The 27,501-nt window shown below is 42.8% G+C and overlaps 1 protein-coding gene across 2 annotated transcripts in view; it reads left to right on the plus strand.

Annotated features, from left to right (window-relative positions):
• Positions 1-346: 346 nt before the first annotated feature.
• Positions 347-27,501, plus strand: part of mapk14a (mitogen-activated protein kinase 14a) — a 31,708-nt gene continuing 4,553 nt past the window's right edge. The window contains exons 1-10 of one of the 2 annotated variants that reach the window (XM_064957695.1): positions 347-858; positions 5,925-6,054; positions 7,458-7,516; positions 12,609-12,720; positions 13,081-13,110; positions 15,384-15,431; positions 15,654-15,768; positions 16,015-16,086; positions 20,939-21,018; positions 22,383-22,461. In XM_064957695.1, coding sequence (XP_064813767.1) covers positions 740-858; positions 5,925-6,054; positions 7,458-7,516; positions 12,609-12,720; positions 13,081-13,110; positions 15,384-15,431; positions 15,654-15,768; positions 16,015-16,086; positions 20,939-21,018; positions 22,383-22,461 — 844 coding nt within the window. In that variant the 5' untranslated portion in view covers positions 347-739. Of the gene's footprint in view, positions 859-5,924; positions 6,055-7,457; positions 7,517-12,608; positions 12,721-13,080; positions 13,111-15,383; positions 15,432-15,653; positions 15,769-16,014; positions 16,087-20,060; positions 20,141-20,938; positions 21,019-22,382; positions 22,462-27,501 lie in introns of both variants that reach the window. The other variant, XM_064957694.1, reaches the window with a different exon arrangement.

Here is a 27,501-nt window from a genome sequence, read left to right on the forward strand (position 1 = left end):
TTTGTCCAAAGATATTACAGTATGAAGATATGCAGAAACTCCATCTCCCCGATAACGTGTGTAAGCGATGTCATGTCGACGTTGGATAGCTAAGCTCATGCGCAGAAAAACGTCACCGTCTAACGGTCTCGCGCCGAACTACGCATGTGTAGGCCGTCAAATCAACGGCACTTTTTTCCATACAAAAATTATAATGTGTCCGTTTATAACTTTCAGAGGTTGGAGTAATAAAATGCTCCACTACTTAAGGCATTGGCTCGAATCTAGGTTGTGCCTTTAGATTTTGAGAAAATTAACAACTAAGGAATCATTTTTCACTTCTCAAACCCCAAACTTGTCCGCTTGGTTTGTTTCATAAGCGTTCCCGGAAGTCTCGTAATGTTGAGTCTCTGGGGTTAGAAACTCCGTGGTTTGTCCTTTGAGCGACTAGAAGGATTTGGATCTCATTTCGCGACATTTTGTTGTTGCAGCATAGGAGCACGGGCGCGCTGGGTATGTAACAGTGAAATCCCGGGAGCCTGAACGCACATCGGAGTAGCAACTCTTTCTCACCGTAATTTAAATAATCGTGCACCTTGCTACGAACGAATATTACAAGTTGATAGAGTTCCCGAGCGTTTTCTTAAACAAGCTAGTACAGTAGTTAGCGAACTCACGTTAGTTGCACGAGTCTAGTTGACACCTTTAACCAACAAAAAGCAGAAGTCACAACTTGCAGTTTGAGGGTTGTTCTGCAGGAATGTCGCTGAAAGAAAGACCCACGTTTTATCGGCAGGAGGTGAATAAGACGATTTGGGAGGTACCAGAACGCTACCAGACGTTGTCTCCAGTCGGGTCCGGGGCCTACGGATCAGTTTGGTAATTTACACGGTTTTTGTCCAATGTTTGCGCAGAGCTAGCTATTCATTTCTACGAGGCCTGCATAGACGCCAAAGTTAGCACGCCAGCTAGGTAGTTGCATTCAGAATAGAACGCTGCGCGACCATGGGCCCTTTCTATTCTCGAACTGTGTCAGCGAGAGCGGGCGGGCATGCGAACTTGCCCCAACCAGTCTGTGTTCACACAATAGAATAACATTAGTCAGACGCACCATTCGTTTGTGTTGCGGCATGACATGTTGCCATGTCCCCAGCCACGTTTACTAGCTAACTGTGCACGATTTAAATGTCCAGCTACTTTTATAGGTTAACATTGTAACGTTATCTGAATAGCAACATCCATTTGAAACGTATTCAAGTATTGAAAATATGATGCAAATTGATAGCCACAAAGAGTTGGAAACTAACCTTTATTGTTGCCATCTTTAATTAACATCCCAATTGTTTTCTTTCTGATGTATACCGAGTGTTTCTGTTATGTTCTATTCTACTTCATCCAATTTGTTGGGAAATGCATGTAGACACAAATTTTTCAGTTTTGTAGTGGATCTCGTTGTAGCTTAAGTGGCTAATTTACATCTATTGTTAAACCTCCACGCAGTGATGCCACTTAATGCTGTATGAGATGGTGACTCATGTGCCCAGAATAGGTCAAACCAAACTACTTTAAGCGGGATATATGGCTAATTGATTTACTGTCATGACTAGGTGCATATCGTACTCCAGATATCTGATAATTACGTTTCCGTTAATGGGCGTTGCAGGTTACCTTATACAAAACGCGGCATAGATGTCTCAACTATAACCTGGTCTTGGCAATGCTGTCTAAATACTTGATTTTGGCAAAAGGGCATCTTTTATAAATGTCCATTGCAGGTGGGTCTACAAAAACCAGAGGAAACTATGTAAGATATTAAATCAATGTTTTGTATCTAGTGAGAAATATCTCTTGCGTGTGTGTGTAGTACATCATACAATGCAACCAAAAAAAGATGTCATCTACTTTTTCACGTGGCAGTGCATAGAAACAACTAGTTCCTGCAAAGATGTGAGAAATGCTAGATCTGCAGCAGCTAAAATGGGAGGCACCACGCGATATGAAACATAACTACAAAATATTTGAAATCTCTCTTTGGTTTTTGTAGACGGACCTGCAACTGGACACTGACTGACCTTTTATAAGATTCCCTTTTCCCAAAATCGAGAATGGAGATGGTATCACCAAGAGCAGGCTAGTTGAGACATCTATGCAGCGTTTTGTATAAGCTAACCTGTAACGCCAAGTCATTTAAACATTGTTCTCACATATCTGGCATACAATCTGTAGTTCTCTTGCTCCTTAGATATTGAGGAAAGGAGATGGTGTCTGTCTGTCTTGACTTTCTTTTTAGATGAGAAAATGTTCTATTTAATCTTTATTTAACTAGGCAAGTCAGCTATGAACAAATTATTATTTACAAAAATGGCCTACCAAAAGGCCAATATAAATATAGGACAAAACACATCACACCAAGAGAGACAACACTACAAAAAGAGAGACCTAAGACAACAACATAACAAGGCAGCAGCACATGACACAGCATGGTAGCAACATAACAACAACATGGTACAAACATTATTGGGCACAGACAACAGCACAAGCAAAGGACAAGATGGTAGAGACAACAATACATTGCACAAAGCAGCCGCAACTGTCAGTAAGCGTGTCCACGATCGGGTCTTTTGAATGAAGAGACTGAGATAAAACTGTCCAGTTTGAGTGTTTGTTGCAGCTCGTTCTAGTCGCTAGCTGCAGCAAACTGAAGAGGAGCGACCCAGGGATGTGTGTGCTTTGGGGACCTTTAACAGAATGTGACTGGCAGAACGGGTGTTGTATGTGGAGGATGAGGGCTGCAGTAGATATCTCAGATAGGAGGGTGTGAGGCCTAAGAGGCTTTTCTAAATGAGCATCAACCAGTGGGTCTTGTGATGGGTAACAGATGACCAGTTTACAGTGGAGTATAGAGTGCAGTGATGTGTCCTATAAGGAGCATTGTCTCCATAATCTAGCGTGGGTAGGATGGTCATCTGAATCAGGGTTAGTTTGGCAGCTGGGGTGAATAAGGATAGAGGAAACCAAGTCTAGATTTAACTTTAGCCTGCAGTTTTGATATGTGCTGAGAGAAAGACAGTACCATCTAGCCATACTCCCAAGTACTTGTACGAGGTGACTACCTCAAGCTCTCAACCCTAAGAGGTAATAATCATACCTGTGGGGAGAGGGGTATTCTTCTTACCAAACCACGTGACCTTTGTTTTGGAGGTGTTCAGAACAAGGTTAAGGGTGGAGAAAGCTTGTTGGACACTAAGAAAGCTTTGTTGTTTAACACAACATCTGGGGAGGGGCCAGCTGAGTATAAGACTGTATCATCTGCATATAAATGGATGAGAGTGCTTCCTACTGCCTGAGCTATGTTGTTGATGTAAATTGAGAAGTGTGGGGCCTAGGACCGAGCCTTTGGGTACTCCCTTGGTGACGGGCAGTGGCTGAGACAGCAGATTTTCTGACATTATACATTAGACTCTTTGAGAGAGGTAGTTAGCAAACCAGGCCAAAGACCCCTCAGAGACACCAATACTCCTTAGCCGGCCCACAAGAATGGAATGGTCTACCATATCAAAAGCTTTGGCCAAGTCAATAAAAATGGCAGCATAATATTGCTTAGAATAAAGGGCAATGGTGACATCATTGAGGACTTTTAAGGTTGCAGTGACACATCCATAACTTGAGCGGAAACCAGATTGCATACCGGAGAGAATACTATAGACGTCAAGAAAGCCCGTCAGTTGGAAATAGGAGTGTGGGTGGGGAAGGTCCGTTTGAATGACATCAAATTTCTCTTGTCCATCTCTAGACTTTTGACATCTGTTTTACCATTTGAATTCACTTTTACTGAAGTGCCAGCCTGTTCTCAGATCTGTTTGTGCTTATGCCTACTCCGTTGTCAAACAAAGCATTGGTGTGACAATTCAATAAGGCGTTGGCAAGTAGGAACAAACAGACTGGGACCCAGTCTTGTGAAGTACTGGTAGGCATATGTTTACTTGAAGAACAATTTACGTACTATGACTGAGATATGTGGTTGTCCCACCTAGCCATCTTAAGATGATTGCACTTACTGTAACTCGCTCTAGATACGAGTGTCTGCTAAATGACTCAAATGTAAATGACGACATGTCTGTGTTGAGGTTTATTTTACCTTGGTAGGGCCAGGTGAGCCCATGGCATTAGGTCTAATCTTCTAAATTACTAAACTAATGTTGGCCTAGTTTGTTTTTTTTTACACAAATAATGGTTCCTGTATTACTGCTGCTGCAGCATAATCCATCAAGGATAATTTATTCAAAGGTTTCCTTTACTTTTAAAATGGGCCTAGTAGTAACCAGTATTACCTCCCAGAACCTGCTATGGCATTAGTATCATCTGCTGGATTGTTGTTGTCTAAGTTAACATCTGGTTGTTGTTTCTGTTGTGCTCCCCACAGCAGGTTGCGGAGCACAACAGCACCACTGTGCTGCTGCTAGGCAGAAAGGATTAACTGTTGACGGTTGGATTAGTGCTGTTGGGTTAAAAAAAAAGTGCCCCGGATATCCGATCAAGGGGCATTTTTATATTGCATAAAATTTTTGCTTCTGTTTATTCATAACGATTTCCTCCTGTTATGTGGGCACCACAGCTCGCATACATACAACTTTATCTAAATGTTTTGCTTGTTGCGGCACTGGGACTCCTGACCTCCTTAGCCACAAGCGTTTGTGCACCTCTGCTTTGTACTATTAAATGTGTACAGCAGCTGACTAGCTTGGGTGCCAGTCTGTTAATGCCCTCTTGCCAACTTCTTATGGAATTGTCAATGGCAGCTATGGAGTTGGCAAGAGAGCACATAAGAACGCACATATCCATTATAGCAGCTGACCACCCATGACTGGTTAGCAGAAATTCAAAGGAGGAGGAAGTGAGAGGTAGGCTTCCCTCCCCCAGTATGTCTTTCAGCCAGGGTGAATCTCTAAAGTCTTTGGGTTGTCCCTCGCCTCCTCAAGATGTCAGAGGAAGAAAGTAGAGCATTGCAGGAGAAGATCCAAGGTGATTGTCTCCAATGTATTCCTCACTTCCCTCTTGACTTTTTTGGAAGGCAGCGAGGAGAGATCGACGCCACAAGGAATCGAGGGAAAGACTATTGAGATCTCCCCTGGGGAGAGACGTTCGTCCCCCAGCCTGTCAGCCATTTTAATGGAACGGCTGTGTTTTCTTTCTGGTAACGTATTAAGAAGGGGGCAAAGAGAAGGTATTGAGATATTCCCAGAGATGCTCCTTCTTCCCCAGCCTGTCAGCCAGACTCGCCATGGCCTGACAGCGCAGCTGTGTTTCAGGTTGTGTCCCAAATGTCACCAGTTACCCTTCATAGTGCACTACTAACCATGGACCCTGCTGATTTCTTTTTTTTGCCATTTGGGATGCTGCCTTAGTCTGAGGGATGATATTTTCTGTTTAGCTGATGTCAGTTTTTCCTTCTTACGTCAGCACCTCTTACATCACTTTATCTGGTTTCATGCAAACTCAGCCTTTTAGTGAGCCATTTTAAAGTGTGTTTTTCCTGTGTCTTCTTGGAAAATGACAACCTGGCTGCAACAACTTGTCTAAAGCAGTGCTGTTAAGTTCTGTTCCTGGAGGCCCGAAACATCTCTGTTTTGTTTCTACCTGGTAGTTAAATGCACTCACTTGATGTCCCAGGTCTGAATTAGTCCCTGATTGGAATGAGATGATGAAAAACAGAACTGTTTTGGCCCTCCAGGACTGGAATTAAATAACCCTGGTCTAAAGCCTACAGGAGAAGAGAGTTATGTTTTGTCACATGCTACTGATCGGTAATTTTAAATATAGCATATTATCAGTAAGGATTGTATTTATTTTCAGATCCAACATTTTGGGAGTGATGAATAGTATCTTATCCTATTGTTGTAGCCTAGTTGTTGCAGTAACTTAAACCCCTATCACGTCTCCTCCAGCTCGTCGTATGATGAGAAGACCGGTCTGAAGATCGCAGTGAAGAAGCTCTCCCGGCCATTCCAGTCCATTATCCACGCCAAGAGGACCTACAGAGAGCTACGTCTGCTCAAGCACATGAAACATGAGAACGTGAGTTTCATCTCTCTTAACTTCTTATGGGCCGGTGGGACGGTAGCGTCCCACCTGGCCAACATCTGGTGAAATTGCAGAGCGTGAAATTCAAACTACAGAATTATAAATATTTTACTTTCATAAAATCACAAGTGTAATACATCAAAATAAAGCTTAACTTCTTGTTAATCCAGCCGCTGTGTCAGATTTCAAAAAGGCTTTACGGGAAAGCACACCATGCGATTATCTGAGGATAGCGCCCCGCATACAAAAGCATGAAAAACATATTTCAACCAGGCAGGTGTGCCACGAAAGTCAGAAATAGCAACATAATAAATGCCTTACCTTTGATCTTCTTTTGTTGGCACTCCAAAAGGTCCCAGATACATCACAAATGGTCCTTTTGGTCGATAATGTCCTTTATATCCATAAAATCCCAGTTTAGCTGGTGCGCTTCAGTCAATAATCCGCCCAGTTTCCCTCCATCAAAATGAATCCCAAACTTTACTAATACGTTTTTCCAAACAAGTCAAACAACGTTTATAATCAAACCTTAGGTACCCTAATACGTAAATAAATTATAACATTTAAGACGGAGAATCGTTATTGTCTTTACCGGAGAAAAATACCAAAGAACGCGCTCTCTTCCACGTGCTTAGAAACACTAGAGCCAAAATGGGAGCCACCTAGAAAAACTAACATTTCTGGCTAATTTTTCCAAAAACCAGCATGAAACTCTTTCTAAAGACTGTTGACATCTAGTGGAAGCCCTGGGAATGGCAATCTGGGAGAAATTCACATTATAATAAAAGTGACACCCATTGAAAACAGTGGTAGGCTGAATTTTTTTTTTTTTGTGGGGGGTATGGTTTGTCCTCAGGGTTTCGCCTGCCATATCAGTTCTGTTATACGCACAGACATAATTTTAACAGTTTTAGAAAATGTAGTGTTTTCTAGCCAAACCTACCAATTACATGCATATCCTAGCTTCTGGGCCGGAGTAACAGGCAGTTTACTTTCGGCGCGCTTTTCATCCGGACGGGAAAATACTACCAAGATGTTAAAAGCTGCAGAACTGTTTTATGTTGCTGCTGCGATAAGTCTAGGAATATGTTGGTTAAAGTACTCCTCTGCTCTAGTTCCACTTCCCTCTCTTTGTCTTTGCTCCTCTCTCTGGAGCTCAGTCCTCTCTGGAGCTCTTAAAAGCAGCAGAAGTATGTTGGCTATATTAATCATAGTATGCAACTGTGCTGCTGACTGAGATCTCAACTGTAGGCATTTGTTGGCTGATGTATTCCGCTGCTCTAGTTCCAAGTATTCCAATGCTCTACTCTGCTGAAACCAATTCATTGTGGAGTCATGAAATAATTTGGGAGAGCTGATACAATCCTCCTTACTTGTTGCGTTGGCCTCTGTTTCAGGTGATCGGCCTTCTAGATGTCTTCACACCTGCTACTAGTCTGGAGGAGTTCAATGACGTGTGAGTTGAATTGAAACTCTTAAGGCCTACCGATTTCTTTTATCTACTGTATGTTCCTTTATTATCCCTTCATAACCTTCATTCACTCAGCCAATGCCTATTGACAGAGGATCAGTGCCTCACTTGAAACACAATGAGTACACAAAGTGCCTTTCTTTTCCCAGCAACAGAGAGTAGACAAAGCCTGCACTGCCTAGGAAACACCAGGCGTACCTGTGGTACTATTTTCAGTAGTACTACCACATCTCCCTTCCCAACCTTGGAAATAGTTACTCACTGGGTGCCTTGGCTTCAGGCATTTACTGTTTGTTGATGTTGAAAGTCAGTGAGAAGAGGAAGTGGACAGATTGTTCAATGAGTCAGTGCTGGCCGACTGCCTCATGTTTGTGTACTATGTGTGTGTACTGTGTGTGGGTGCCTGGCTGAGTGAGTGTCACACACAAGCCTAGACCTGTTGTTGCCTCTGCTGAAGGAAAATGTGCAGGAAAGGCCTCTCGTTCCTACACTTCCTACTATTTAACACGTTTGGCTCGACAATGAGAGCAATGGAGTTGGGAAGAACACAAATCGATCTGGGCCAGGCTAGCTCTCTGGCAGCTCCACCATCAGAAGAGGCAACTGAAGTGTGCTCTCAGCCGCCCCACTGTCCCAGATAGATTAACAACACGGTTCCACAGAGAGGGGGGAGAGAGAGAAAGAACAAGAGATGTTAAACAATGGCAGGGTTGCAGTGGAAGAAGGTCCTCTTACACAGAATAATAAATATTAGGGCTGTCCCGACCTTAAAAAAGGAATAAAAATGATTAATATAATCAACTATACATGCATTTTGATGCTTTAAGGGCACTATTTGATGAAATAAGACACAAATGACTCAAGGGAGCAAGAGATGGAGAGAAAATCCTTAACCTGTTTCATTTAATTGATGATGACCACAATTTTGAGATTCAAAGATGTTAATCAAAATTCTATTCAAATCTAAATGAAAATGATACAAATCTTAAAAATAACTGCCATTGACAACTATGTAAAAATAGCCTGTAAAGCCTACAAATAAAAACAAAGCAGCCTTCAGGTAGAAATTATCCTGATTTAAAAATATATATATATATCCTATAACCCACTTTGGGTGTGCATGGCTTGTATGCAACTAACTTGGAACATTGTATCAATTGTTAACTTTGGTCCAACTGGAAGCTCACACTAGCAACATTGTATAAAATATTCTGGACCCTTAGTTTCCTATGCCAGTGAGCTCAGGACAGAGACAGCTGTAGGCTATTTGTGCACGGGATAAGAAGTAATCAGGTGTTTTATGATTGCAGTGGATCAGAGCATTACATTTTCCCTTTCACTCTGAGTGGTTTTCAAAAGGGAGAGAGCTGGAAAGATTTTTCAAATACATTGAGGAACTATTGTCATTAACAATGGATGTAAAAACATACTTTATTTGTTTGCTGTTAAGGATCTGCCATGCTGATCCTCAACACGGGGGCCCCTCGGGTGCATGCTCAGTCCCCTCCTGTACTCCTTGTTCACTCGTGACTGCACGGCCAGGCATGACTCCCAACACCATCATTAAGTTTGGCGATGACAAGTGGTAGGTCTGGTCACCAATGACGGTGTGACAGCCTGTAAGGGGGAGGTCAGAGACCTGACCGTGTGGTGCAAAGACAACTTCTCCTTCAAGACAAATGATTGTGGACGACAGGAAAAGGAGGACCTAGCATGCCCCCTCCCCCCATTCTTTTCGACGGGACTGTAGTGGAGCAGGTTGAGAGCTTCAAGTTCCTTGGTGTCCACATCACCAACAATCTAACATGGTCCAATCACACCAAGACAGTCATGAAGAGGGCACGTCAAAACCTATTCCCCCTCAGGAGACTGAAAAGATATGGCATGGGTTCTCAGATCCTCAAAGTTCTACAGCTGCACCATCGAGAGCATCCTGATGGGTTGCATCACTGCCTGGTATGGCAACTGCTCAGCCTCTGACTGCAAGGCACTACAGAGGGTGGTGCGTACGGCCCAGTACATCACCAGGGCCAAGCTTTCTGCCATTCAAGACCTCTATACCAGGCGGTGTTAGAGAGAGGAAGACCCTAAAAGTTGTCAAATATTCCAGCCATTCTAGTCATAGACCGTCCTCTCTACTACCGCACGGTGTGTGGTACTGGAGCGCCAAGTCTAGGTTCAAGAGACTTCTAAACAGCTTCTACCCCCCCCCAAGCCATAAAACCCCTCAACATCTAATCAAATGGCTACCCATACTATTTGAAAAATTCCCCTTCAGTCTACACACAAGACCCCATAATGACAAAGCAAAAATAAGGTTTTTAGAAATTGTTGCAAATGTGCTTTAAAAATAAACACCTTATTTACATAAGTATTCAGACTCTTTGCTATGAGACTCAATTGAGCTCAGGTGCATCCTGTTTCCATTGATCATCCTTGAAAAGTTTCTACAAATTGATTGGAGTCCACCTGTGGTAAATTCAATTTTTTGGACATTATTTGGAAAGGCACACACCGGTCTATACAAGGTCCCACAGTTGACAGTGCACGTCAGAGCAAAAACCAAGCCATGAGGTCGAAACATGATTGTGTCGAGGCACAGATCTGGGTAAGGGTACCACATCTCTTTTGCAGCATTGAAGGTCCCCAAGAACATACTGGCCTCCATTCTTAAATGGAAGAAGTTTGGAACTACCAAGACTCTTCCTAGAGCTGGCCGCCCGGCAAAACTGAGGAATCCCGGGAGAAGGGTCAGGTGGTGACCAAGAACCCGATAGTTACTCTGACAGACCTCCAGAGTTCCTCTGTGGAGATGGGAGAACCTTCCAGAAGGACAAACCTCTCTGAAGGACTCCACCAGTCAGGCCAGATGGAAGCTACTCCTCAGTTAAAGGCACATGACAGCCAGCTTGGGGTTTGCCAAACGGCACCTAAAGGTCTTTCAGGCCATGAGAAACAAGATTCTCTGATCTAATGAAACCAAGATTGAACTCTTTGGCCTGAAAGCCAAGTGTCACATCTGGAGGAAACGTGGCCCCATCCATACGGTGAAGCGTGGTGGTTGCAACAACATGCTGTGGGGATGTTTTTCAGCAGCAGTGTCTGGGAGACTAGTCAGGATTGAGGGAAAGATGAACATAGAGAGAGAGATACAGAGAGCCTTGATTAAAAACCTGCTCAGGACCTCAGACTGGGGCGGAGGTGCAGCTTCCAACAGGACAACAACCCTAAGCACACAGCCAAGACAACAGAGGGGTGGATTAGGGACAAACCTCTGAATGTCCTTGAGTGGCCCAGCCAGAGCCCGGACTTGAACCCGATCGAACGTCTCTGGAGAGACCTGAAAATAGCTGTGCAGCGACGCTCCCCATCCAACCTGACAGAACTAGAGGATCTGTAAAGAAGGGGAGAAACTCCACAAATACAGGTGTTCCAAGCTTGTAGCGTCATACCCAAGAAGACTCGAGGCTGTAATGGTTGCCAAAAGTGTTTCAACAAAGTACTGGGTAGAGGGTCTAAATACTTATGTAAATGTAATCTTACTCTAAAATGGACTGAAAAAAGTTTATTAAAAAAAGTAAGGCTGTAATGTAAAATAATGTGAGAAAAGTTGAGGGGTCTCAATACTTTGAATTCACTGCATGTATTTGATATTGGTTGACTAAAAACAATCTGCCAGTCGCCTAATTAGGATCTTGGCTAGCACACATGCCTGCAGGACAGAGGAGCACATGGAGGGGGTTTCTAACTGCTGTTCGTAAAAAAAACAGTATGCAGGTACTGTATCTGTGATTTCCCCTAATCCAGCTCCTCTTTTACCCCTAGATAGATAGATGGAGGGAGAGCAGGGGAGGGGGGAAGAGACAGTGGGAAAGTTCCATGTATTAACAGGGATGAGAGCTCACTATTTATATACCAAATTTTCCAGGCCTCAACATGAACCCTTCAGTTGGAGCCCCCCCTCTCCCTGTTTGTGCCTTTTGATCTCAGTCATGTTGAAGTAGCTTGGTCTCAGATCAGTCTTTGCCAACAGTTGGCTAATATAGGAGGAGGGCACTAAGGAAAAGTCCAGTTTAACCAGGGAGTTATTTTAAGATGTTCCTCCTGTGTGGGAACAGTGCAGCATTCATCTATCAGTGGAACAGCAAACTAGCTAGACCAGAGTGAAGCCTTCGTGCTCCTAGTATGTTTTGGCTCATTTTTTTCCCTCCAGAAGTGCTTACCACTATTTGGAGCTGTTTTAAACGACTATGGGATTAGATTTGAATTACAAAAATAAGTGGACTTAATGGACGTGTGTGTTTAATGACATTATTTGTGGATGGCTCGCCCAGCTGGGGCTTTCAGAGGAAAGGAGTGTGTGGGGAAGGGGGCGAGGAGATGGAACAGCTACTCAACCAGTATCAGCTGACTCCTAGGAGACATATGGGAGAACATTGACATGGTGGTAAATCCCTTGATGTATAGACCACAAGACAAAAACTGATGGGGTTGGCTTAACTTGTAAGCTGTATTTCGTCTGCAAATGTTTATTGAAAACAAGTTGTTCCCAATAAGCACATCTCTCAAATACATTGTTACAGTTGAAGAGAAGAAGTAGCAGGAGCGCTTCAGGCATTCCACAACAACTAAAGGTGCTCTTAGAGGGGAATTGTAATTGAAACGGAAAAATTCTAACCACAAATGGGTGGCCATAAGGCACTCATGTGGGTTTCAAAGTTAAAATGCCTTTAATGTCAGACCTGATGAAAGGCGTAAGCCGATGCGCGTTGGTGTATTTTAATGTCTTAGCCCACACATGAATGGTTTTTAAACTTTCAAACCCACTGGACTTGGATTGCTTATGCCACTTAGCACCAATTTGTGGTTATTTTCCCTTTTGCTTTTCAGCATTGCTTTAGTTGTTGGTTCCCTAGCTAGCTACTTTTGGCCATATTAGCATTGATGTGACGTGTCAAAACGAGATGGTATCAAGAACAACATACAACTGGCTGAAATATGGAAACGTGAGAAACAGATGCATGTCGTATACAGTGGAGTAGTTTTGTTTGAGCTCCTGTCTGGTTCTGATTGGCAGGTACCTGGTGACCCACCTGATGGGGGCAGACCTCAACAACATAGTCAAGTGCCAGAAACTCACAGACGATCACGTGCAGTTCCTCATATACCAGATCCTCCGGGGATTAAAGGTGAAACGCACAGACACATACAGACAGACAGATCCTCTGGGGGTTAAAGGTGATACCACAGACTTCGACTTTTTTATCATGCTTCAAGTAACTCAAAATAACTGAAAGTAACTGCCATTCACAGTATTGTGTACATCCCAGTGTTGTGTACATTCCCAGCAGACAAACGTATAGAATTTAAGTCATAATTATGTCATTTAAACCAGTTGCTGGTCATACCAATGTCATTTTACCCAGTTTCGCCTGTTGTGATGTACCTCAGAACCACAGACCTCTCAGTTTAATCTTGTGATTTGTGTCTCCTAATTATTGATGTAATCTAATGCCTTTGCTCTTCTTTCCCTCTCTCTGTCTCCTCAGTATATCCACTCAGCAGATATCATTCACAGAGTAAGTCTCCTCCCTTTTTTAATTCAGTCCGCTCTGCTATGATTGAGCCCACAATGAAAAAGTCCTTCTCTGTGACTGACGCTGTGTCTTGTTAATTAATATAATATTCTGAAATATATGCCATTTAGTTGACTCTTGTATCCAAAGAAACTTAGGCATACGTGCATACATTTTACGTACAGGTGGTCCTGGGAATCGAACCCACTATCCTGCTGTTGCAAGGGCCGTGGTTTACATTAGTGCATGTCCGGGGGAAGTAAATATATATATATATATATATATATGTATGTATGTGTGTGTGTGTGTGTGTGTGTGTGTAGAATATGGATTGAAGTAAATAGAAATACAATTAATCCCATCAGATTTTTAATAGTGTCCCCCGCATGCGATGTACTGTTCTCAATCTCTGCAGAGCGCATCGGAGTGGATTCGTGGCTTGTATTGACAGGCACAGCTTTGGCTGGTGCAAAATATATTGTAATAATGCTCTGTTCTGTAGTCCTATATAATTGTTTTAAAAGTTTTTTTTTTAATTACCTAAGCTGTTAATGAGCTATGCATTTTATTTATCGCGCGCGCACACAGCCCAGTTGAAGCGGAATATCAACTGTTGGGCGTCAAGAGCGTGCAGCTCCTCACACAGCTTTGATTGCGGCGTGTGAAAAACATGTTTTAAAAAGCCCAGTCACCGCGCAAACATTCCTAAATGCAATTTCAGGAAAAGTCCACAGTCACGGTTTTGATGGCAATTATTGAAAACCACGGGATTCCGTCTTTCCAGTGCTGTACAATTTATTTCTCAACTGCATAATTGGCAGCGTTTTAGTCTGATTGTCTGGTATGACGATTTAAAACAAAATAGTTACTTGTGAAACTCGTCCATTCGATTGCATAAACGGTAGGCCCATATTCACTGTAAAATTCACACAATTAAACTGAATTTATAAAAACACAGTAAAAATCTATAATTTGTGAGTGTCAGTGGGAGTTTCTTTTATACATTAAACAAGCGACTAGATGATATTTTAAAGTCTGATCTAGCTAATGATTAGCCAACAATGCAGATGAGCAACCACATGCGGCAACCATTTTTTTTAGATTCATTTGGGATCCCCTCGCTTCAGCCATGTAGCCACTATGCTGCATCAGGCGATAATGCTTATTGCTAAAATAGCACACCAGCCTGATAATATGGACAATGTATCAATATGTTTTTGGGCTCATTGCTGTAGGGGAATATTACATTTGAAACGGTTTTGTATGTTAATTAGGCTTTATGTCCTCAACAAGGGGGAGGATTTTATTTTTCCTAACAATCAGTGAAAATACAAGACTTGATGGTTGGTTATAATATAAGGTACTTGCCTACTGCAAATGAAACATGAAATCACCCGAGATTGAAATTCCGCGTGCATAACTTGCTTTCCTGTGATCTTTGGCCCGGGGCAGTAGTTTTGACTTGGTACTGGCCCGGTGTGCCACTGGCAAATGTACCTGAATGTCAAACCCTGCTGTCAATAGATCTCTTCTGAAACTTGAATATTTTATCCTTACAGGGTTAAAGATAAACATGTCTGAGTTTGGTACCTTGCTTTGATGTCTTACCTTAGCCATTTAATCCCGGATTCATTGAACGAGGGAATTATTTTATAAAGACAAAGCATTTTGTTGGTATTTGTAACGTTGCAATATTTTACATCCTCCAGGAGAGCTACTGGGTGTGCAGGCTTTTATCTGAACCCAGCAACTAACACACTAACACACTACTACACTACATCTAACACACTACATTGTAAAAAGTCAGCTGCTCAACATGACCTTGATAAGCTGACTCGGGTGTTTCAGTAGGGCAGGATAAAAACACCCAGTAGCTATCCAGATGGAGGGTTAACCATGTGTTTATACAGTAGCCCAACAGTGCAGTTATTCTACTTTGTGGGGGTTAAGTGCCTTGCTCAAGGGCACAATGGCATGGGATTATACCTGATTAGACCAGTAAGTGGTTCCTTGCATTGTACAACACAATTTTCAGTCACCTTGCTGGCCCATGGTGTTACAGACCATTTTATTTTTGGACAAGTGACTTGAGCTTTCAGGCAAGTAAAAAAAATCCATCATGCTTGTCAGAAGGAGGTACAGTTTATAAACCAGTTTTAATTCAAGACTTTGCTGCTTGCTTCGCTTTCACATAGAGGATTCGGGCCCATTCAGATCTGGCCTCGTCATATGTAGCTCATCTGTAATAATACATCTTATCTCCCATCACTCTTTAGGACCTGAAACCCAGCAATTTGGCTGTGAATGAGGACTGTGAGCTGAAGGTAAGGGAGTTTATTATAGGTCTGCTCATTCAAACTGGGTTCATCCTAAATAGTCCAAACAAGAGTTTCAGTATGCCTGGGGGGAGTAACCAAGCACTCCCTGATGTAACATTGGTGGTGAAGTTTTCTGCAAGGAGAGAACAGTGTGTGCCTTCTGTGTAGTTTCCTCAGGGTAACCATCCTGCCAGGACCACATGGTTTTGTTTTGTCTGTCCTTCTCAGATCCTGGACTTTGGGCTGGCGCGGCACACTGACGACGAGATGACGGGTTACGTTGCCACACGCTGGTACCGGGCACCAGAGATCATGCTGAACTGGATGCACTACAACATGACAGGTACAGTCGGTAGAGCCTCTGAGTGGTTTAGACGGCCTGCATCTGCTCACTGCAGACACGTTTACCAGTTACACATTTAGGTTACAAATTGTTGATGTACTTGTGATCCTGGACCAACGTTCCTACCATGTGGATGTCATAATACTGTAAATGGACATACTGAACATCTTTCTCCTATATGTTATAGTAGACATTTGTTATTACTTTATCTGTTATATGAACATAATGATCCCCTATATGTTACAGTGGATATTTGGTCTGTGGGATGCATCATGGCTGAACTCCTCACTGGCAGAACGCTGTTTCCCGGTACTGACCGTATCCTTTCATTGCCCTTACCTCAGTTACCCTAATATGGGTCTAATATGAGTACCTATGCCGAAGCCCACTCGATTCGTGAGTATGCCTGGCCTACCCATTCAACCACTGTTTCTGTCACTGACACAGTGTTAGTGGTTGGTGGTGAGATTCCCACACAATAATATGTCCTTGCTGAATCACATCCGATAGGACCAGAGTACACACAGAATTATGCCACTGTGATTGTTTGACATATGCATTTCGAACAGCTTTTTGCAGGTCCAGACAGTAGCAGAAGATTGCTGACAGTGCGTGTCCTAAACTGTGTTCTAAGCTAAAGCTCTTCTATGTTCCTAACTTGCTCTGCACAACTAATCCCTCTATGTTGCCTCAGGTGCTTTTTCTCCTTTCAGCTCTGTTCTGCCGCTCTCCCTGCAGCATGTATTGTAGAGGGTCTCCTAGTTCGTCAGTTTCTGTGGCCACACTAATTTCTACCTCTCCGAACTTGGTCTCTAAAACTCTGTTTTCTCTGGCGTCCACGCCTCCTTCCATTGTCTGTTAGATGCCAGCCACCTCCTCTTCTTTAACACAGTAACCCTAGAAAAGTCTGGCCTCGAAGCACCCACCTTGGAGCAAATGACAAATCTTTTAAACATCAACGTTCTAACAGCCTAATAAATACGTTTCATATATGCTATCAGGATCCTTTGGTTCTACTTCATACCTTTCAGACCGTCAATACGGTTGACAGTATGGTTTATATCCCGCACGCTCCACGCAGGTCGAGTAATCATAACAGCACAGTCACGCCGGTGACGTGACGCCATGGGAGGACAGGCCCCAGAGGTTCATATTAAATCGTAGGTCAGACCACACACTGTCTATTTTTTTTCTCGCAAAGTTAGCTTAGCGGTATTGCGCAAGTTGACTGAGCTGCTGTTCAGTTTTTTGGATCTTCTTAGGTCCCGGTAGGGTAAGCTAAACTCGGTGTGATTTGTGTGTATTGTCAGTCTGTTACCAACAGAAATACGCGCCCTCTAAGACTGTGTGACAGCTCTCCCCCACCTATCCCTTTTATCGGAGGATATCGTGCTTCCTTGTCTTGTACTGACTTAGCCCACCAGCTATTGTGTGTTGGCCATCATACTCCGGTGCTAACCGTGTCAAGATATCCTCAATTACCATGCTCGTTATCGAGGCCATCGGGCACTAGTCGTCCCTCAACTATTTAATGGGTCACTTTCCCTAGATAACCGCGTCTCATAGCGGTTCAGCCCTGTGGTTGTAGCTCGGCTCACCAGAAATTATTTTGCGGTTGCTGTACAGCTCTCTACTAGTGATGCACCAATATGTTTACATTTTTTGCGGCCTTTAAAAAAAATTCTAGTACAGTTAAATAGTTAAAACACACATGGACGCAGCGGTCTAAGGCACTGCATCTCAGTGCAAGAGGCGTCACTACAGTCCCTGGTTCAAATCCAGACTGTATCACATCTGGCCGTGATTGGAGTCCCATAGGGCGGCGCACAGTGGGCCCTGCCACGTCCAGGTTTGGCCGGTGTAGGCTGTCATTGTAAATAAGAATTTGTTCTTAACTGACTTGCCTAGTTAAATAAAGGTTACACACACTACACTGACCAAAAAGTTATTTTGTTGGTATTTGTGTATGTCCCCATTACCAGTAAAACATAATCAAAACCTATTTCTTTCACTTACTTGCTGTGCTGTTTCATTCTTCATTTGTTCAGTCATTTCATTCTCAACCAGGATTTCATCATACATGTCAAGCAGTGAAGTTTCAGCTGTCTGTCTGTCCGTGGCCTCTCTTCCTCTGTGCGCACTGTGTCCGTTTCCATCTTGTCCAGCTGTGTATGTAACATTTCACATAAACCCTGTTTTTTTGTGTGCGTCGAAGTAGCGGTTCTTGTACGTAGCATCTAGCATGGCGGCGACACAGTAAAGAGAGAGTGCCCCCGACTCGCTTGTTCACATCCTGTCTCGGCTGTTTTGTTGAGCAGGTGTTTCAATTCCATGACAGAGGGTATCACATCTGCTGCAGGCACAGTTGATGAGCTTATTTCGATTCAGTTGTTTGAATGGAACTAGCTAGTGTGTTCATGTTTCAAACATGTTCTCAAATTCCTTTCAAATGGCAGCAGCGGTATGACCACCAGCACATTCCTGAGCATGCAATACGACTTCCCTCAGTGCGAAATCCTCGTCGACCCACTCTGCTGTCAACTCCGCATGCTCATGGGGCTGACATCGCTGGTCCAAATGTCAGTTGTGAAGCTAATAGCAGTGACGTTACTGTGTAACTCCGGAAGGGCAACATCTGAAAAATAGCGCACTTGGTGGTGTGTTCCAGTGCTCGACCCATCGGCGAAAGCCAACATCACCCACGACAGAGATTGTCAAGGGCAATGAATTGGGGATAGTGAGACGCTAGTGTCTCAAGTGGCCAATAGCCTCGGGAAATGTGGAGCGCCAAATTCAAATAAAACGCTATAAAACTCAAACTTTCATTAAATCACACATGCAGGATACTCAATTAAAGCTACACTCGTTGTGAATCCAGCCAACATGTCAGATTTCGGCGAAAGCATGAGAAGCTATTATCTGATAGCATGCACCCACCTGAACCAGTTGTAAACAAAAGAACAAGCGTAGCAGGTGCTACACAAACATGTCCTAATACGATCAGACAATACAAGCCATTCATCTCCCAGGTAAGGTGAACGAGTTGGCGGATTCCTTGTCACGACAGAAACTGGCCCTGGGGGAATGGCGACTTCACCCACGAGTAGTGAAGATGATATGGCAGCGGGTACAGCACATGTGGACCTGTTGGCCTCAGAGCAAACTTCCCACTGCTCCATCTACGAAGGAAGGCAAACGACCTAGGTGTGACCTTACGGCCCAATCCAGACTTTTTGCCTAAGGTTTTATCACCCCATATCAACCAAGCCATTGAGCTGGCGGCCAAGTGCCCCCTCCTTTCCAGAATGCGAAGGAGTGAGCAAATCTCCTGTGTCCAATCCGTTCCCTCAAACACTATATGCAAGCCTCTGAGCACCACAGGAAGTCAGACCAGGACTTGTGTTTCAAGCTCATAAAAGACACCCTCCTCCACTTACCCTCGCCTTATGCCCTTGGAGGAATCCCTGTGGCCATCTTTGTCGTTGGTCCAAATGATTAGCCAAGCAAGGGAAGTTTGCAACGTGAGACCCTCAGCCCTCGTTTTTGATATAGTTTGCAAGTGTACAATTGATTGTACATCCGCGAAGAAAAGTCAGCTAAACTTAAAACCAACATTTAATATGGAGAAGTCAACAAACAAATGTAAATAGAAATTGTGCATTAGTAGCACAATTTGTATTTACATGACAGCTCAAACACGTATCATAAAAGTAATGATATCTTTTGGAAACGTTAACTTGCGCACACAGCTTTCCCTGACATCACGCTTATACATTGTCATTTTCCATTTACCTGATATAGTGGGATGGCTAACATGCGTTACTACCATACCCTGTTCAAAGGCACTTAAATCTTTTGTCTTGCCCATTCACCCTCTGAATGGCACACATACACAATCCATTTCTCAATTGTCTCAAGGCTTAAAAATTCTTATTTAACCTGTCTCCTCCCCTTTATCTACAATGATTGAAGTTGATTTAACAATTGACATCAATAAGGGATCATAGCTTTCACCTGGCTTCACCTGGTCAGTTGGTCATGGGAACGAGCAGGTGTCCTTAATGTTTTGTACACTCAGTGTCGTTTATACAAGTATGTTACATTTGATTTATTCAATGTCCCAGGGTGGTTTTTGTGACTCTTCATGGTTCCGTTGTGCCAGGCTAGCTCAATCAAGCACAGCTCAGTTATTTTTAAGACAACAAATACTGACCTGAAGACAGGTCAGTAGTTCTTGCCGGTTCCTCTCCCCTTCCAGCTCCTGTTGTTCCTTTACACGTGGTACCTGTTAGACATTGATCAGTTGAAGCTAATAATGCTGCTCGTCGGGATGCCAGAGCCTGAGCTCTTGATGAAAATCTCTTCAGAGTCTGTGAGTTATACACACAGTTACTATACTAAAAGGTCATTTGTTGCTTAATTTGCAAACATTTGATTATTTTTTTATTTTATGTATGAAGTGTGTTCTTATCTTCAACACCAACTACCATTTTTAAAGCATGCCATGTTTGTTCTCATCCTCTCAAATCTTTCTTTGTGAGATGGGGTCAAATGCAAGACCCGTTTGGATTTGAATACTGATTCTTCACTTGCATAAATGAACATACTATGTTAAAAGTTCGGGTTTTACTGCTATGATTGATTAACTTGTCTTTTTCCTGACTAATTGAAAATATTCTCTTCTCTACCATAACCTGAAGCATGTTACCAATCTGCCTTACACACGCCTATACAATCTTACCCTCTTTTTTGATTTTCTTAGCTTCCCCTCCAAAGATGGGACTATTACCTTATTGCAGAGCCTCTTAGGAGTTGAGCCATACCATATAACTCCTATAGGAAACTGTGTTAGACCGCTGAGCTAAAGCCTAGGCCAGAGAGCCAGGCCTTAGCTCAGGGAGCAAACACAAGTCTTTGGGTCTTCTATTGACTGGGAGACTGTTAGCCCGCTGAGCTAAAGCCTAGGCCAGAGAGCCAGACATTAGCTTGGGGAGCAAACGCAAGTCAGGTCTCCTATTGACTGGGAGACTTACCCCACTGAGCTAAAGCCTAGGCTATGCATTAGCTTGGGGTGCTAATGTGAGTCTTCAGGTCTACCACTGACTAGCTGCTTGTTAATGTCTCTGCTATACTGCTGTCTGTACTGATACCCTTGACCCATACCTGATAGATATAAACCAGCTTCAGCAGATAATGCGTCTGACAGGAACGCCCCCAGCCTCTCTAATAAGCAGGATGCCCAGCCACGAGGTGAGCAGGACCAAATTATTCAATACATTCTCTATGGGGCCAACCCAGGATTCAAACCTGGGTCCTCGAACCTGCACGCCACCAGACTATTAGCTACGGGATTGGGGTAAATTCAAAGGCATTTCAGGAAGTAAACTGTAAATTGCAATATGAGTTGACCGAATTGACCCCCAACCCTGATTAGACCAAACCACCTCCCTTACATCTAGCCGAGAGCAGAGCCACACGCCCAGGGCCACAGTATTATAACCTCCTAAGAGGATGTTTGCCTCATATTATAAGGAAGTAGACAAACACAATACATGCTGCATTTGATAATTTGGAGTCACCACTTTTTTTTTTTCGAGTTGGTTTCTATTTTCTATTACCCACACACCTTTACTATAACCACTGAGTGGTTGCTGCACGTGAATGCAAGTCCAGCAGCAACTACTCTCTTGCCTCGTAGTGTTTGGTTTGCCAAAAGAGTGTTATAAAGCATAAATATACCTAACATTTCATACTAACAAACATTTTGCCTACGCCAGAATTGGTTTGAATTGAAACACACAACTGACAAGTGGTAAAGGAAGAAGGTCCTGAAAATAGCAGAATTGCAGTTCTTCTTTTTGAAGTTGGATCTGATTGAGTATATTGTAGCTACATTACATAAGTACTGTAACCAAATAAATAAACACTACTCGGTTATAAAACTCTTTCTTCTCCTACTGCTATCTCTCAAATCTGCAATTAAACCCTTGTTGCTTATAATTCATCCACACTTGCCAATGTTGTCATGATCAAGTGACAGGACCAGCATGGTTCTGAATAAATCTACTCACATTTCTTCTGATGAGGGCCTCTCTAATCCTTTCCTTGTCCCAAATAGCACCCTATTCCCAGGGAATAGGGTGCTATTTGGGACATGCCTGATATGGTACCAACTAGTGCTAATCATAATTATTACTTTCTGAATACAAAATGAGTGGCCACTTTCCCAAACCAAGATTAAGACAACTTGATCATGTTTTTTTGCCCAGAATAAGTAGCATTAATCTGGGTTGGGAAACGGGTCCTATTAACCAAAAATAAAGGTGGGCATCTTGTGGCTCCCTATTCCCTACATGGGGCTCTGGTCAAAAGTAGTGGATTATATAGGTAATGGAGTGCCATTTGGGATGAAGCTGTGTTTGTGTTTAATCACCCTTAGTGGAGTTGCCAACAACCGGATGCATCCAGTTTTAAGCTATCTTCAACCTAGCTTCCTTTTCTGCTGAAAACTGGATGTGGGAACTATGCTCAGGTGTTTATTTTACTGTTGGTACGCTCTGTTAGGGTTCTACTGACCTCTTCCTTCCGATCTCTTCACACCCGTTGGTTGACAGGCGAGGAACTACATCAACTCCTTGCCACAGATGCCCAAGAGGAATTTTTCTGATGTGTTCATCGGTGCCAACCCACAAGGTAATGTTGGAATCATGATCCTACACTCAAAAACACTTGGTCACATGTAAGTTAGACCTGAAGTTGTAATCAATTTGTGATGATAATGAAAGAAAGGAGTCACCACCTGATGACCTCTTGTGGCCATATTACAATCTTTATTCAGTATGATTGAAAAGGCAAAACTGGTCCTGTAACAGCACTCCTTCACTGAGACTTTGAATATAACAGCATTCCTACACTTCCTCTAGTCTGGCTGACATCCAGCTCTTAAAGTCTTCCTGACCTGAGACGCTGTATCGGCTGCTTTGATGTGTCAGCACGAAACGTTGATAATGAAGGGGCTGTACCTTCAGACTTCAAGGCGGCACTCTATTACGCTGGTTGGATATCACTTTTGAATGAAACAAATCATAATCTATTGTTTTACATAGGACTGCACAAGCCCTTCCGCTTCCAGTCGGCCCTTCCGGGATAAGCCAACGCACAGCTAGCTAACGCAAAGCTTCGAAGTAGGAAAACATTTTCAAAATGTTATAACAACCCTTCTACACTAAAACAAATGACATTAGAGAAATGCAACCTGGAGTTTTGGCTTAGGTACAGCAAACTAGCTCAAATTATATTGCGATATTGTTAAAACGGTACTATATATATATAGATATCTATCCAAAAATATTATCCCTATATGTCACTATTGATGGGGGGGGGAAAATATCACTATTAGCTAGTATCGCTAACATTAGCTAGCTTGCTATCAACACGAAATCGGTTAGCTAATCAAATGTATGTTTTAATAATACATAAACTAGTTATCTATTTATAGGCTTTACATTACCTTACCCCACTGAAGTTATTCATTTTTCTTCTTGGATGTTGACATACTAGGGCAATGATGTGAATCACCCATGTATTCTTGGGTGTAACGGTTCACCAAACCCACATTTCGGTACATATTGTGTTTTTGGTTTAAAGCAATGTTTAGTATTCACAATGTTCCTCGCATTTTCTGTTGTGCCAGGATTGTTATCTTGGGCCTCTCAAGTTTCCACTCTGATGCATTTATAACCATGTGTGAGGTGGGAATTTACCAGCAAATACCAGTTGGATCAATTCATGTAATTTGCATGGATTGCTTTTTCGAAATTATGTTTTGTTGCATTTAACTGCAGAAAATGCTGTTAAAGGTAATTTCCTTAGTGACAACAGAGGCATGTGGGAGCAATTTCCTCAGGATGATAGACGAGTTGCCCGCTAGTAATTACTAGTTGGAGGGCCATTCTAGTGGATTTTTTCCTTCAATGCCAGATGGGCCCTTGTGACTCAAAGGGGGTGTGTCTGTAGCATGGTACTTCTCCCACTCTGGTGTGATGTGATGGGCTGTCACTGTTACATAAGCGCAATACAGAGTGCATTTTTTTGGCCTGGTCAGAATCAGCTGCTTGAATGCAGTGGGGAGAAAGTTAATTTGCTTTTCTGTCTTGCTCCGGTATGCGGGGTGATGTCGGCGTAAATGTGTCAACATATTTGTGTTGGCAACTGCATAAGCTATTCTCGTTGACTGTGGTGATACTGTTAACGTTTTATCCTTAAACACTCTGTCCATTGCCGTTGTAATCTACTGGGAAACCAGAATGTTCCCAAACTGGAGATTTTAAACAATAATGGAGGATCGACGAGCTGTGTGTTCCGAGATGCTGTTCTGGGCCCCACTGTTGTACTGCGCTGTTATTTTCCTATTTGTGGGCCCGCCTGTTAGCTTGCATGATTCTTGCTATTCTCCTTGAACTGTTTTTGCACACTAGACTTCCACTGATTGGACACTGTCGTGTGTGAAAAGTCCTCATCGATCTACACACAATACCCCATAATAACAAAGCGAAAACAAGTTTAGAGATTTTTGTAAATGTATAAAAAATTAAGAGCTGAAATATCACATTTACAAAAGTATTCAGACCCTCTACTCAGTACTTTGTTGAAGCACCTTTGGCAACTATTACAGCCTTGAGTTTTATTGGGTATGACGCTACAAGCTTGGCACACCTGTATTTAGGGAGTTTCTCCCATTCTTTGCAGATCCTCTCAAGCTCTGTCAGGTTGGATGTGGAGCGTTACTGCACAGCTATTTTCAGGTCTTTCCAGAGATGTTCAATCGATCGGGTTCAAGTCCAGGCTCTGGCTGGGCCACTCAAGGTCATTCAGAGACTTGTCCCGAAGCCACTCCTGCGTTGTCTTGGCTGTGTGCTTAGTGTCGTTGTCCTGTTGGAAGGAGACTCTTTGCCCCAGTCTGAGGTCCTGAGCGTTATGGAGCAGGTTTTCATCAAGGATCTCTCTGTATTTTGCTCTGTTAATCTTTCCCTCGATCCTGACTAGTCTCCCTGCCTCTGAAAACATCCCCACAGCATGCTTCACCGCTGGGATGGTGCCAAATTTCCTCCAGATGTGACGCTTGACATTCAGGCCAAAGAGTTCGATCTTGGTTTCATCAGACCAGAGAATATGGTTTCTCATGGTCTGAGTGTCTAGGTGCCTTTTGGGGAAAACTCCAAGTGGGCTGTCATGTGCCTTTTAGAGGAGTGTCTTCTGTCTGGCCACTCTACCATAAAGACCTGATTGGTGGAGTGCTGCAGAGATGGTTGTCTTTCTGGAATGTTCTACCATCTTCACAGAGGAACTCTGGAGCTCTGTCGGTGACCATCAGGTTCTTGGTCACCTCCCTGACCAAGTCCATTCTCTCCCGATTGCTCAGTGTGGCCCGGCGCCCAGCTTTAGGACGAGTCTTGGCGGTTCCAAACTACTTCCATTTAAGAATGATGGAGGCCACTGTGTTCTTGGTGACCTTCAATGCTGCAGAAATGTTTTGGTACTCCAATCAAGTTGTAGAAACATCTCAAGGATGTTAAAAGGAAACAGGATGCACCTGAGCTCAATTTGAGTCTCATGGAAAAGGGTCTATGTACTTATGTCAATAAGAGGTTTACAAAAATAAATACATTTGCTTTGTTACTATGGGGTATGGTGTAGATGGATGAGGAAAACATTAATTTGATCGATTTTTAGAATAAGGCTATAACGTAACAATGTGGGAAAAGTCAAGTGGTCTGAACTTTCCGAATGTACTGTACATACACTATATAGAATCTAACATTTCACAACAATACACACATCTAAAAGTAAAAGAATGGAATTAAGAAATGTATAAATATTAGGATGAGCAATGTCTGGATGGCATTGACTAATATACAGTATACGTTGTCGTGACTTTACTTTCATTAATCTGATGGCTGTTGTTTGTCTAATCAACTAAATTTGATTAATTGTTACCTGATTTTACATTTTTCGAGAGGAAAAAAGCGACACCTATCGTTGATACATTTTTAGAAACTGTTCTCACAGTAATCATGTACTTTGCACACGAACCGCTGCCCGTTTGAAGTAAAATCATGAAAGTATTTATGTATGAATGCCTTCGTTCACCGTTATCTCTGTCGGAACCAGCCCTCCTTAAGAAGTGTGATGGTTTGGCCTTTCAGCGGCACGTTTGTAAGGCTCCAATTGTCCAAAAGGAGTCCTGTCCCCTTCCCGTCTGTTGTTCACTCTGGAAGATGCTCCTTGGAAGATAGGCTAGCCAGCCGTGTCGATGGTTACCACTGGGTGATGAGAGTAAAATACTACAGTGATTTGAGAAGAGTAGTACAGAGGACCCACTTATATTCGCTTTTCTAGATACTTAGGACAGCTAATCAGCTGTACCAGTAATTGACTGAGAGTTGAGCTTCTCGCCTCTTCCTCGTGTTGATATTCATATTTCAGACCACGGGCTGGGCTGCAGCTCCCTGTTTTTCCTGGTCTGGGAGGTGAGTTTATTTTCTTCACCTTGCGTTGAGGTTCAAAGTTCCAACCATTTCAAACGTGTAGATACTGCTTCACGTTTTTCTGGTCATGTTAATTTCTTTACCAATACTTTTATGCACTCTGAGAGACTAGGACGGTTCCATCAGGCTTACCTCGGTGTGGCTCCCTACTGTGCAGAGTTTATAAGAGACATTATTTTATGGCTCCTAAAAATAGTTTTTCATATTTCATATACAATGTTAAGGACAGCGACTTCATACATGTAGTGTAAACTTTTCAATTTACATTATTTCCTTTTTAACCTTTTTTAATGATGACATCACAAAATTACCACCTATATGACATTAGTTTTCTATAGATCATCTCTGGCCATTCCCCACGTTCTTATGTTAGAAATATTGTTCCAGTATTTGCTTTAGAAACTTTTTCGGTAGGAAGACTCTGTGTAGACAAAGGAACATTCCTTTGGTTAATACTGGAAAGGGAGACCCTAGATTTCCTCTCCTTTAATTTACGATAGGGTGTGAGCTGTCAACCCGGCAGCAGCTCCCTCCTCTCCTCTTCTGTGGGAGAGAAGGGCTGGTTACTGTCGTCCATTGCCAAGCTCATCTGACCCATTGGATCCTCAGGACAGTCATGACAATATGAAATGAGTAAAGCAGTATGTAAACGTTATTGAAGTGACTGGTGTTCCATTATTAAAGTGACCAGTGATTCCATGTCATTAAAGATTTTTCTTTTATATTTTCACTTTGAAGACCCTGAGTGGCGATGGCCCCTAGTAAAGTAGCCAGTCGACATGGGCTACAAGGGATGCCTTCTCAACATGGGTTATGTTTAACTCTGTCACTCAAAGGTGCCCGATGCCACTTTTGAACATCATGTGCTCATATATAGTAATCTCATCTTCTTTCACCAAGGAACACACTTCTCTAAGTTTGCTGAAACTCTCCTGAAAGGTTTTCATTTTGAGCCCTAACCTCTACAGAAAGATTTTGTTAGCGCTGACTGTCATAAAAGGCTATAAATTCTTAATTCCCATTCTCATTCAGAATAAATGTATAATTGGTAACAATATAAAGATTTTGAAGCACATTTGATTACTATGCTAGTTCTTGAATAAGAAAATGTTGTGAGGTTCCCATAGTTTAATCCAATAAAAGTACTTTTTGTGGTGTCTCTGTCGCAGTTATGCTTCCTGTCATC

This window comes from Oncorhynchus masou, chromosome 33 (assembly GCF_036934945.1).
Source record: "Oncorhynchus masou masou isolate Uvic2021 chromosome 33, UVic_Omas_1.1, whole genome shotgun sequence".
Classification (NCBI taxonomy): Eukaryota; Metazoa; Chordata; class Actinopteri; order Salmoniformes; family Salmonidae; genus Oncorhynchus; species Oncorhynchus masou.